This window comes from Diadema setosum, chromosome 14, assembly GCF_964275005.1.
Source record: "Diadema setosum chromosome 14, eeDiaSeto1, whole genome shotgun sequence".
In the NCBI taxonomy this organism is placed as follows: Eukaryota; Metazoa; Echinodermata; class Echinoidea; order Diadematoida; family Diadematidae; genus Diadema; species Diadema setosum.
In genome coordinates, this window is record NC_092698.1 from 17,286,681 (window position 1) to 17,298,863 (window position 12,183).

Here is a 12,183-nt window from a genome sequence, read left to right on the forward strand (position 1 = left end):
ACTTTGTCCTTGTTTTTATTTGTGTCTTTTTTGCGTTTTATTCTTTTTTTATCCAGGAGACTGGCCGTGAGATTCCGACTTCTCGTTTCCATGCTGTCGAGTACTACATTTCACCTGACGGAGAGCAATACAACGACAACGAAATCGTCGTCGACGAGGACCTGCTGAAAGATATGCTGGACGCAGGTATGGTTGGTGTATGTTTGTATTTTTTATGTTTAGTATTACTCGTATTTATATATATTCATAAACTTTATTAAAATATATAGATGTTTCCTATTGAAATATTACCGGTACATTTTACTGTTAATTATAAAAAAAAAAAAAAAATGCAAATAGAAATATTCAGGTACATAAATAGTTCTTTAAACGTATCCAACGTAGTGTCCGATAGTTGTATTTACCTGTGACAGTTTCGACGACGGGCGTGTCTTGTCTCTCAACTTTACTACGATGATATTATATCGTTATGTTATATCATAACATCATTATATTCAAAGTTAGAAGCCATAGGAAAATTTCTGCAGGTACAAGCGTACTTGAAAGTTCCGCTCCAAAACAGAAAGATGTGTTCTTGGTTATCGGGGCGCAAAGTTTTGACGTCACGTCAGACTTCAATCATTCGTTTTGTCTATTTCGGGTTTGGTCTTTTCTTCGGTTTGATTCATTAGGCATCGACCTTCAGCTCGCCAAGCACGTCGCGCACCTGTTCATCAGGGATCCTCTCGCCGTGTACGAGGAGCTGATCGACCAGGACGACGAAATCGATACCGATCACTTCGAGGTACAAAACATGTATTATTTCACTACAAGGGAAATCCGTTGTCGTGATAGCCTTCTTTAATATCTCATGATCTAGAAACCATATTTTGGACTTATTTGGTTCAGCACTGTATCTCTTATTTTTTTTATCATTTTTAGTAATCTATTTGTTTTAATACTACAACTATTCGCTATGAGTTACTCATAAGGTAGTCTAACTTGATATATTTTATTTCAGTCCTTTGTTGTTCGTTTATCAATTATCTTTTTTTTGCTTTCGTAATTTTCAAACGGATTTCAATTACTAAATTCATAACTGATATTAGAATTGTCCAACTGTCAACGATATTTAGTAGTTTCAAGTTCCCGTTTCCCCTTCACTTAGCAAGATTTTGTGATTTTTGTTAGTCCTGAGTTTGTGCGGCTTTGATGGATAGTGCCTATACCCAGTTGCCAGTGCAAATGGGGCAAGACAATACCTTCTGGAGCAAAATACCCCAAGCACGTGAGGGGTCAAATACATGTACATTATTAGCAGCAAATTTCAAGAACATTAATCGTGTTGATAGGGTCGTTCGTATACTGTTAATATTCGGAAACAGCGCCAAGAAATTGTCAAAGTAATAGTAGGGATGTAACTTGTCATCTCCAAACCAATTACTATAATTATATCAGGTATATGTTTTTGTTCGTGAGTAATTTGGAGCCCCATTAATACCTTCTATAAGTCGGAAATGTAGAAGTGTCCGTGACAGGATCTGACCTTGTTTTGTACCCTCTAGTGTGTGTAAAAAATAGTGTGAACACTTTCCAGACTGCATCACACAGCTTTGAATGAACGGAAGCGAGCACTCGGTATAAGCTCGAAGAATTACAAGAAAAACGACGCTAAAGAATATTGCAGTAGCTGTAATCATCATAATAGCCTTATGACACACTTGCAATCAATTCACGCTTCGTCTAAATCTTGACAGTCTATTGTCTCTTTTTCTCGATGTTTTTTTGGTCTGTGAATTTGGAATTTATTGTTTACTTTCTGTCTTGGGCTTTGTTTCTTTGTTTTGCCTTCTTTGTTTCCAAAGAACATTCAGTCCACGGTATGGCAGACTATGCGATTCAAACCCCCTCCGGCCAATTCGGATATTGGATGGAGAGTAGAGTTTAGACCTATGGATGTGAGTCTGAAACCCACCAACCCGAAACTTTCCTGATTATCATTGTTATCATTATCAGAAGTGTATGTATATATATATATACGCAACTATAAAGATATTCCCTGTTCATTCTGTAATGTAGATAATAATTGTGTAAAATAGCATCTTAAAGACACCCAGTCGCGAGGATACATGGACATATTTCAGCCGCGGGCGGCAGCACGTAAACTCGCTTCCGAAGTTGCTACGAAGCGAAATGTGTGTGTGCGCAAGACATCCCTAAAGCAATGTATCGCGCTATAATATCTCGTTTGCTCGCTTGATTGATCTGAGCGCGGGGAGTACGTTTTGTGTAATGTGAATTGAATGTATGGTATACTGTATGTACTGTGTGATGCAATGTTCGCATGAGCTATAGTAGCTAGCTGCCTATACTTCGTACGACTACAGTGTACGCCTTCTCTTCATCGCACCGTCGATCGTCGTCACTCGTTAACTACACTGTAATCGTCAGATCAGATTATATATAGGTACAGGGTGGCCATCATGGACGATGTCACATCGTCATGGGTAGAGGATATTACCGCCGAGTTGTCCATTCTGAACGCGGACGATTGGGTCGGAGACCCTGTGTCTTGTATGGTAGCCCTACTACATAGTAGGCCAGCCAAGACGATTTTTTTTACTTTGGACGGCAAAATTTGTTAATGCTAAGTTTTCCAGCTGAAAGTCTTGCAAAAATACTAAAGTTTAGCGTACGGCCGGATGTCAAGCGCGTTTTTGCCGAAAAATGCCTTTTTTAGCACAAAATTTCAACGAATGTCAAAAATCACGATTTTTATTTTTTTACCGAAATAAGTAATGGTTGATAAGTACCTTTCAAACTAGAAATGTGTTATCTTCCATTTCAAGTTTAAAACCTGACTAATATGCATTTGAATGTAGAATTTTTACACGCACATATATGGCGCAATGAAACATAAAAACTTGATTTACTCAAAATTGTACTTTGTAAAATCTACCAATATTTCAAAGTTTTTTTAAACTACCTAAATCAATCTATTCAAAAGTTTTTAGTTTTCCGAAATATAATATATATTCTGATATCTTATGCAGCATAGAAATTACAAGATAAGGCGAAAGATAACTCGTTTTATGTTATCCTAAATGGGACGATGTATTTTTACCGGACGCGCATTTTGAATGAAAAATCGAATGTATAGCGTAAGCCCATATATATATATTGTACATGGTATAGTGCGTGTAGGCATGTATCTTACATAATTGGCGAAGTCAATGGACAGGTTGGATAGCTGACTGCAAAACCCTTTGTGGCACCTTGATATGACTGAAATGTGCTTCTTCCCCCCCCCCCCTCAAAAAAAAAAATAATAATAATAAAATCAGTAGTGTTGTTACCATGGCAACTGATCATCATTAGGTCACTCCCTGAAAATGTCAAATATTCATAATTGTTAAAACGTACGAAAGTGTTGAAACATTTTGTGTGTGTGTGAAAAATGTATCAATCTAACTAATCTATGTTTAACAATGAAACCTAAGAGTTATATATAAATTGTTTACTATGTTCGGAAATGGTCGTCATGGAAACCGTGATAACAAATCACGTGTTACTGGGAAAAATTACGATACCAAATCTCCCATCCTGCATACTCACCCCTTCCCCCGAGAATGCTTTGGAATTCATAATGCTATATACATGTAGTTTGCATTCTCAGGCCCTGAAACGGAGCCCTGCAAGGGATAGGCACGAAATCACTTTTACTTTTGTAATGTTCTAAGGCGAGGTGTTTGCATTTTATTTTGATTTATTCTCCCGCAGAAGACTTATACTAAATGTTTCTTTTATGATGGTTGATTGTTTACATGAACGTTGTTTGGAACGCACACTTAGTCGGCGACATAAGAATGTTATTATGTATCCCGGATTTGTGTGAAAAAGTAAGGCAAATATCACCCTCCAAAGAGCAAACAAGAAGAAAAAAGGAAGTAGAAGTGAAATGCGTACAATGTAATAACAGCCTCATTTCCCCTTCCCATCATTAAGTCGGTTATATCATCGAGTCTATAATTGCAGATTATATTAATTCTTGGCCAAGTTCTATGTCATTGGAGCAGACATGTAACAACTTGTTTGTTTGCAATTCGATTTTTTTTTCTATATTATCACAAATTTGTGAAAAAAAAAAATCATTTCAGTTATCACCAACACTCTAAATTCCCAGTCAACCAACAAAACGTACTACACAATGTGCACACGCCCGCAACCACCGTCTCAAACAGCGTTCACGAATGAAATACAGTAAACAGTAAACGAGGCAATTTCTCTTTTTTAAAGCAATGATTTGCCATTAGCGTACATTTACTAGAATAGCAGCACTTGACATCTATGTTGCTGGTTACCAAAATGCTGATTAGAATACCATACACATTAAGAACATGCTTGAATCCTGCAAAATATATATAATTATTTCTCTTCAACAATATTTCGTTTTGAAAGGTAAAGAACCTCAGTCTCCATTTGTGGACATCTAAAAACAAACAAAAAAATCCATCTGAAAGCAATCTTCTTAAATGATTAAAAGCATTAGAAAAGAATGAGTCCTCAGTGAAAATGTCTTTCGTGAACAAATCTCTGTCACATACATCCAAACAGTTTGAAAAACAATACAAATTGCGCTGACTATTTTAACTGCATTGATAGACTCATTTTTTTTTTAAATGTGACATATACTATAATGTGTCCAGCATCACAAACGTTACACCAGTTAGAAAAACAAAATGTTCTCTTTAAACAATATTTCAATATCTCTATCTTTTTAACAATTTGTGGTTACATATCCTAGCTAATTATGACTGTACGCTGTTGCATTGAACTTTCGTCAATGTACAACTAAATTAGAATGGTGACTGCCAAATTTTTAAAAATCTACTTTTAGTCTGATATTATTTTTGTGTTCTGCAGACCAGTGTGATAAGATATCTGTACTGAATACTCGTCTCTCAGTAAAGAAAAAAAAATCACCTCTCCAAAATGCATGGGTAATGTTTCCCTCTAATACTTTCCCATATTCCAAGTACCAGAATACATTGCTGGGGCCTTGAATAGCTAACATATATTACAGTATTACCAACATCATGACAATTATGGCACATGTGAAAGAAACCTGGCAAAACATACATCTTGACCAGCACATTTTCTTTTCACTACTTCTTGTACTTGGCGTTTGGATTGAAACATTTTACTTATGTTCGTTCCTTTAAGCTACATACTATTCTTTTATATCTTAAACTAGAAAAGAAAAAACATGCTCTATGCTATTTCCCTTCAGATTCACCAACTGTTACTTTGTGAAATTTTCTCTTTTTAAGCACTTCAACGTGCAGTTTTCTTTTTTTTCTAACATGTCACATATTTTCCTCCATCTGATGAAGAAAGGCAAAGTTCACTTCCCTTTTGTTCCCCCCCCCCCATAAAAACACAAACAAAAGACATTCCAATCTGACAGAATTAAAATGTTGGCATTTGGGCTTCAAAGGAAATAACAGGATCAATTTCCATAAACTACTACGTAGTATGCGGCTTGTAACTCTGAGTCTCAAAGGCATGGTATAAAGTAGAATAGTTTTGGTTGAGATGGAGATTCAGACTTTAACTTTTTGCAAGCAAATAAAAACAACTTATGAAATATGAAAGAGCATCAAATTCTTTGAGTAATTTGAGGTTTGTTCGATTAAAGTTCTTGGTTTTGAAACGGCCAAGAATTTTTTTTTTTAAGTGACACAGAATGATAATAATTAGAAGTGGGTGCCACCTTTATTAGGACCCCTTTGTTTTTGTACATCTCAGCCTTTTCAAAACCAATTTTTAACAAATAAATTTGGAATTCCTCTTGGTATTGTTTACTCTTTAATATTTCATAACAGGGTTCTCATTATTTTACAAAATCTCCATCTCAACCAAAAGTAGACCATCCCTCATCCCTTTAATGCTGCCATCAAAATTGGAAGTAGATCTATATCAAATCATATTGTAAATGCTCTTTGCCAAGTAGTGTTGTGCACATTTTGATATCAGGCCTTGTTTTACTTCATCACTTAGGAAAAAAAAAGAAAAAAAAAAGAAGCATTTAATCTGGATTTTTTCTAATATATACACATGTCTTTTATATATTCAACTTCTATAATAGTCCTGAAAGCACATTGTGATTATATTTGAGAAGTTTAGATGGATGCATTCCACATGTAAGTTAAGGTTCTGATGACATCCTTCATACGGAATCTGGGTGCGGACCGGATAGCCTGGCAGGGTTGTTTCTGGAGAGAGACAGAGAGAGAGAGAGAGAGAAAGAATGGTGTATCTGTCTTTACTTGATGAGGAAAGTGACGTAGGCATTTTCATCTTTGGTGAAGACACAGTGACATATATGCTAATAAAGACATACGGTTACTTGATTTCCTCTATATGTAGTGTTTCCTTGAAACTGTAAAGTATATTATTTTATACAGTAGATCCTAATTGTAGCAATTTAACCGTGAGTACACGATGAAATATAAAATGTAGGAAACTTTCATGATCCAAATATCCAATTCTTTCCATTAAGCTTTTTATTCCATTCAGAAGAATTTCAAGGTAGTGCTTGCCTGACACTGCAACTGAATACATTCAACACTTTCGTGCATATAATGTCCCCGTGACCTTTCACATCAATACCCTCATAACTAATCAAAGTCAAATTGCTTAGAGGTTATGGTAACTTTGCCATCCGAAGATAAATATGTCATGGTAGCAATGCTCTACAGTCAATAAAAATCAGGGTTTCCCTGTAATTTACAATCAGCAGCAAAATCACAACAATAACTAAAATGCTACTTGTACAAGGCTCAGCAGGTAATCATCTCTTCTGTATAAAACCAAAGTTGAAGATGATCTGCCGAGTAAATGTTAAGTTATTGCAACATGAGAATAGGACAGATGTGCGTGTGAATTGATGACTGCAACAACATAAAAACTCCTGCAACCATCTTTGACAGAGGCTAAAAAAAAAAAAAAATCAGCGTTAATTCATGTAAATCTTGGTTGTTGGAGTGATTGACTACATGCATATGCAGTACTGCATTCATTTAGCAAAACATGCGTTAATTTTCTACCCAATGAACGATCGACAGTCAAGAATTTGGTCAAGATGTCAAAGGCTTGACAAAATATTCCAACATATTTGGGGTTTACATTTTACATGTATTATTGCTTACCTTCCATATTTCCTTTCCAAATAGAGTACAAGATGCACAGATTAGAAGTTGGTAGTCAGGACATTTGTCTCTTTCTTTTTCTCTCTTGTCCGTAGTTGGCTGTGGTTTGCAGGGTCCATTTTGTCCACTTTGTGCTAATTCTGGTCGAAAATACAATTAACAAAAACTTAAATAAGTTATCATTTTTATGAGTGAAACAGGATAATCATACTGCAACAAAAAAAAAAAAAAAAACACATTCATCATGAATTAGAATTAATCATCACGATCTCATGAATCCCTTAGTATGAGATTTTGGATCTTCAGGTCACTGTCAACATTAATTTGTCTTACATGTAATACATTAATCATGTCATTGTTATTATCATCTTTGATGCTCTAAAGCCATATCTTACTGAAAATGAATTATGTAGGATGGAAGTCATCTTGACACCTGTAACTCCTGTACACAAATATTTGATTGTATCATGCTCTCATTTGTATGTGGATTAGGATATGATTTCCTTGCATAAATCGGTTTGTATTCATGAGATGATATTCCTAATTTCAAATCGTTTACACTTACTTGTGAGCTGGAAAGGGCATTCACATCGCAGTCAAGACATCTTTCTATCTCCCCCTCACTCTAGTGGATGTGATCTCAAACTCAGCATGTCCATTTGTTGCTGACACCTTGATAAAAATAAAGAACAATACATCACAGCATATCACCCTTACGTCGTACTTAACGCAACATAATAACAATGGAAAGTTAATTGATTTGTGACTACAGACGTATTTTCATCTGTGCACACATTAAACACTTGTGCCAATTGACATGGTTGAGAAATATTTCATTACATATACAATGTACTATCTTACTTGATTACATTTACGTTTGACTTTTATATGATCTCATCTTCAGTAGATAGAATACCGTTCTTTCATATGATCCTCTACAATAGAACATGCAATGAATTTACAAGAAAACAAGAATACACATTTGATCATAGATTTGCTCCCCTTCTTATATAAATGGAGATACACGTGTGTAAGATTATTTTGATCTCTTTGTTTGCAAAGTACTTGTACACTGCATTGTAATGCAACTGTCAAAGTGAAAACATGCATGTTACAATTTATTCAAATGGAATAGGAATATTTGACACTCAATGTATTTAGATTTGGCATTATTTTCAGCTGGGCACTGAAGTGATACATTTGGTAATCAAACACTTAGTAAGTTAGTATTTAAAAGATATTTCAAATTAGACCGCTATTTAAGACATTTACCGTTTCTTACCTTCCATGGTTGTTCTGCACTTTGTTGGAGGTAGAAAGAGCTCAGTCTTTACAATTAGATTTGGGCAAGTCAGGATAGGCCTATGTCTCTCTCTTTGGTGAAGTTTGAAGACAAGACTCAGTCTGTCCACTTGTTGGTACATCTAGCTGAAAACAGAAATCAACATGACTCAAATAATTTTTTCATCTTTAAAGCAGAGCATTATAAGCTAACAGTGAAGAAAAAATAAAATCAATTTTAAATTTGATTGTTTTGAAAAGGCATCTTGACATTGACATAATTTTCTTTGTTCCCCATGCAAATCAATTATAACTAAAAATATATCTCTTTTATTATGATGATTTTTTTTTTTAGCTTTTTAAAAAGTTAAAAAAGAAGAAGGAAGATATTTAGGTTTCAGTGAGTCGGTATAAATGATCCATTAAAAATGTAATATTTACATTTTTTTCAAATGAACCTTTATTCTCTGAGACAATAACATAAGAACGTGGTACTTATGAGTAACGTCATTTCTAAATAGTTCCTCTTTGACTAGATCTATTTGTAAACTAGAAGAGTACATGTAAATGATTCACAGATTAGGAGAGGTTGGCAGTCAGGACTGAACACTTTCTCTCTCTCTCTCTCTCTCTCTCTCTTTCGGGCATATTCGAATGGCAAGATCACTTGGTTGTAGACTCGCTTTTATATAAAACACCTAGGCCTAAATCCTAGATTTTTTTTTCTGAACCCACAGGTCTACAAATACCAGAAAGAGAGGAATCAACCTTAGTCCTCTGCTCTAGAGACTAATAATAATATTAGCCTAGCTAATTCACGTTAGAGCTAATGTTAGGATCTTCTAATGTTAGATCTAACATGAACTTTTTGATCAAAGTTAGCCTACATATATAGTATAATTATTATGCATAGATTTTAGAACCTCTAGATGTCTAAACTAATAGGTCTAGCTAGGCCTAGTAAGCTGGGTCTTTACAACAAAACTGCCTAGATATGAGTAGTAGGTCACTAGAAACCTAGAAAAGTTTTAACGTTATGTAGAATCAGTGGCCCAGATCTTGACTAAGGTTAGACCTAGATCCTAATTCCACGCAGACGCCAGCTATTTATGCTTCAGACCCCGGCCCTAGATTTTATATTGTAGGTCTAGCAAATTAGTATATTAGACTCTAAACGTTAGTAGATCTACATCTACACCTTCTGATCTGTAGACTACAGCCCCTTGCCATGGACCTGGCTCTAGCCCTACAAATACATATCAACCAGCTCAGTAACGTAGTGGGCCTGTACTGTCCACGTTTAATACAACTGCTAATGTGCTAACGTTAGGTGTTAAGTTCATCGTGATTATACTATCATAGGGCCTAACCCGATTGAATTGTTTTGGCATAATAACAGGCGTAGCCGCACATTCTAACACTGCAACACTAACGTTAGAGTAACACTACCCCTACTACTAGCTAAAATGTCTAACACTAACGTTAGCATTAACAGTTAGAGAGAGTGTAACCGTTAGATAGATTGCATGTGATGAGGCCATAGATTACAAACCTACATCGAACGAACAAGACACCTAAATCTAGACGTAGACCTAATGTTTGTTAGGCCTCTTTTCGCACCGTGTCAAGACGTGCTTTACGGAATAATCGGTGTTCCACTAACAAGCACCGCCGGCACGGTCGGGTGGCGGCCCGGGGGTTGGTAGGCATGCCCGCGCCCACGGGATCGGTGCGAAATACAGTAATTAAAGACATCGGCCTAACGTAGTACTAGCGCTTGAACCTTGATATTAACCAAGTCTCAGATCAAAGTTGTATATCTAACTGTTAGATCAAAACAGATTTTTAAGTTCCGTTATGCAGTGCAATAAAGAACTATGTATTTATTTACTAAGTTACTTACATTCGAAGGAAATAGTCCCTTTTCCAGTCACCACGTTTCCAACTCAACGACCGAAACATGCAGCTCTCGCGCGAGAGATTTTACCTGTAGCTAGCTAGCTAGCTCGTAGGGGTAGACGTACGCACACGTATTAAGTATTCGCGCGCACACAAGCTGCGCGGGGCTCCTGGAAAATGCTCGAAAATGCATTTTCTGAGTTCCTGCAAGTTCAGAGTTTTGATTAAAAGTAAAGATTTCTTCAAGAAAACTAGAAATAATATTGACACATTCAATTAAAGAAGCACTTGTAGTTTTATAAAACATTAGATTACTTTTGGAAGATCATCTAATTAGCTTGGAAAAGCAAACTTTGCAGAACGTTAATTAATCTGTGAATATGATTTCGAGAAAACAACACCCAAACATTTGAGAGCCCCATATATGGCTGTACAAAATGACTTTTTAGATTGCTAAGAAAACACATTTAAATTGCAATTTCATTAAAAGGGACAATTGAAACTCATGATCATTCAAATATCAATTGAATGCAAGCAAAAAATAAAAATCGTGATTTTTGACATGCTTCTGAATTTTGTGCTAAAAATGACATTTTTCGGCAAAAACGCGCGTGACATCCGGCCGTACGCTATTCCTTAGTATTTTTGCAAGACTTTCAGTATGAGAACGGAGCATTAACAAAAAATGCCGTCGAATACTTATCTAGAGCCTTTTTTGAGGTTTGGCTGGTCTACTATACATATCGACCACCCTTATTGGAACCGACCGCGTATAATTCGCGCACTGAACACTTAGTACGCACTTCTCTGCGCGCAAAGCACATAAAAATGGATTGGCTTTGAATGTAGATGAGGATGGTGTGGGAAAACGCGATAATTCATTGTTCATTAATGGTTTTAATCAAGGACAAAATTTCGAATGAATATTTTCACCGAATCGTAATGACAGCACAATGTAATGTCTATGGAAGTTTCTAAAAGGCTTCTAAAAAGCTTCGTACAACAGTGTTCAATACAACTCGGTTTGCGTGCATTGTCAATGCAAAAACAGCGGTCGATCCTAATAACGCGATTTACCGCGGGGAGCTGAAACGAGGCCACGCAAGTTCGTCGGCGATATTTTTGCACTGAAACTTCGAATCGAAAACGGAACAACGGCATTTGATAGAGCTGGATTTTCTCAATCACGTAGGTCAAGTTTTTTACGTGAATTTCAGTGTTAAATATTCTTATCAAGCAAATAAACATTAGGCGGTCGATTAGTAGTAGGTCCAACCCTACTATGTGTACAGTCGTACTCCGGTTTTCGACACTTTAGCATATTTCCTTGTTTACCATCAATACTGCACCGTTTTACCTTGGAATTTCGATATGAAGTTGAGCTACAAAGTCAAAGGCCAATAATGATTCCCATTTATGGTATTGAATGCACTCGCGTTCAATTTTTAAGCGATTTCCGTCGCTGGCATCAGATTTCGACACCCAGCATCATTTTTCGACACAGTCACAGCGCGCATCACACAGAAAATACATGGCGCGTACAGTACGCGTACACTGCATTGTGGACGCAAACTAGCAATCATACCGGCGCAAGAACTTGTTGTTTCCTCTATAAACGTGTCTTGATATGGGAATGTCGAAATCTGGTGCCACATTCTCAAAGCCAACTCTTCCTACAAGTTTCCTCATTTATCACGAATTCAGCCATGAAATTACTAAAGACGATTATGAAATCAAACATCAAGATTTGGCAAACAAACTGATACTAAAGTAAGATAATCGGCATGGGTGAATTTCATTTTACGGCGATGTT

The 12,183-nt window shown here is 36.2% G+C and overlaps 1 protein-coding gene and 1 long non-coding RNA gene across 3 annotated transcripts in view; one reads left to right on the plus strand and one right to left on the minus strand.

Annotated features, from left to right (window-relative positions):
- Positions 1–12,183, plus strand: part of LOC140237678 (glutamate--cysteine ligase catalytic subunit-like) — a 48,602-nt gene that overhangs the window by 22,975 nt on the left and 13,444 nt on the right. Inside the window, exons 9-11 of the mRNA XM_072317606.1 lie at positions 57–186; positions 672–784; positions 1,845–1,937. Of these exons, the coding sequence (XP_072173707.1) occupies positions 57–186; positions 672–784; positions 1,845–1,937 (336 nt within the window). The remainder of the gene's footprint in view (positions 1–56; positions 187–671; positions 785–1,844; positions 1,938–12,183) is intronic.
- On the minus strand, positions 6,213–10,686 carry LOC140238127 (uncharacterized). 2 transcript variants are annotated; one of them, XR_011901886.1, is made up of 5 exons: positions 10,375–10,686; positions 8,473–8,618; positions 7,756–7,862; positions 7,191–7,330; positions 6,213–6,254 (listed from the first exon to the last, which is right to left on the minus strand). It is a non-coding gene; the product is annotated as an uncharacterized lncRNA (long non-coding RNA). The 2 variants fall into 2 exon arrangements; XR_011901885.1 differs by lacking the exon at positions 10,375–10,686 and having other exon boundaries at positions 8,473–9,163.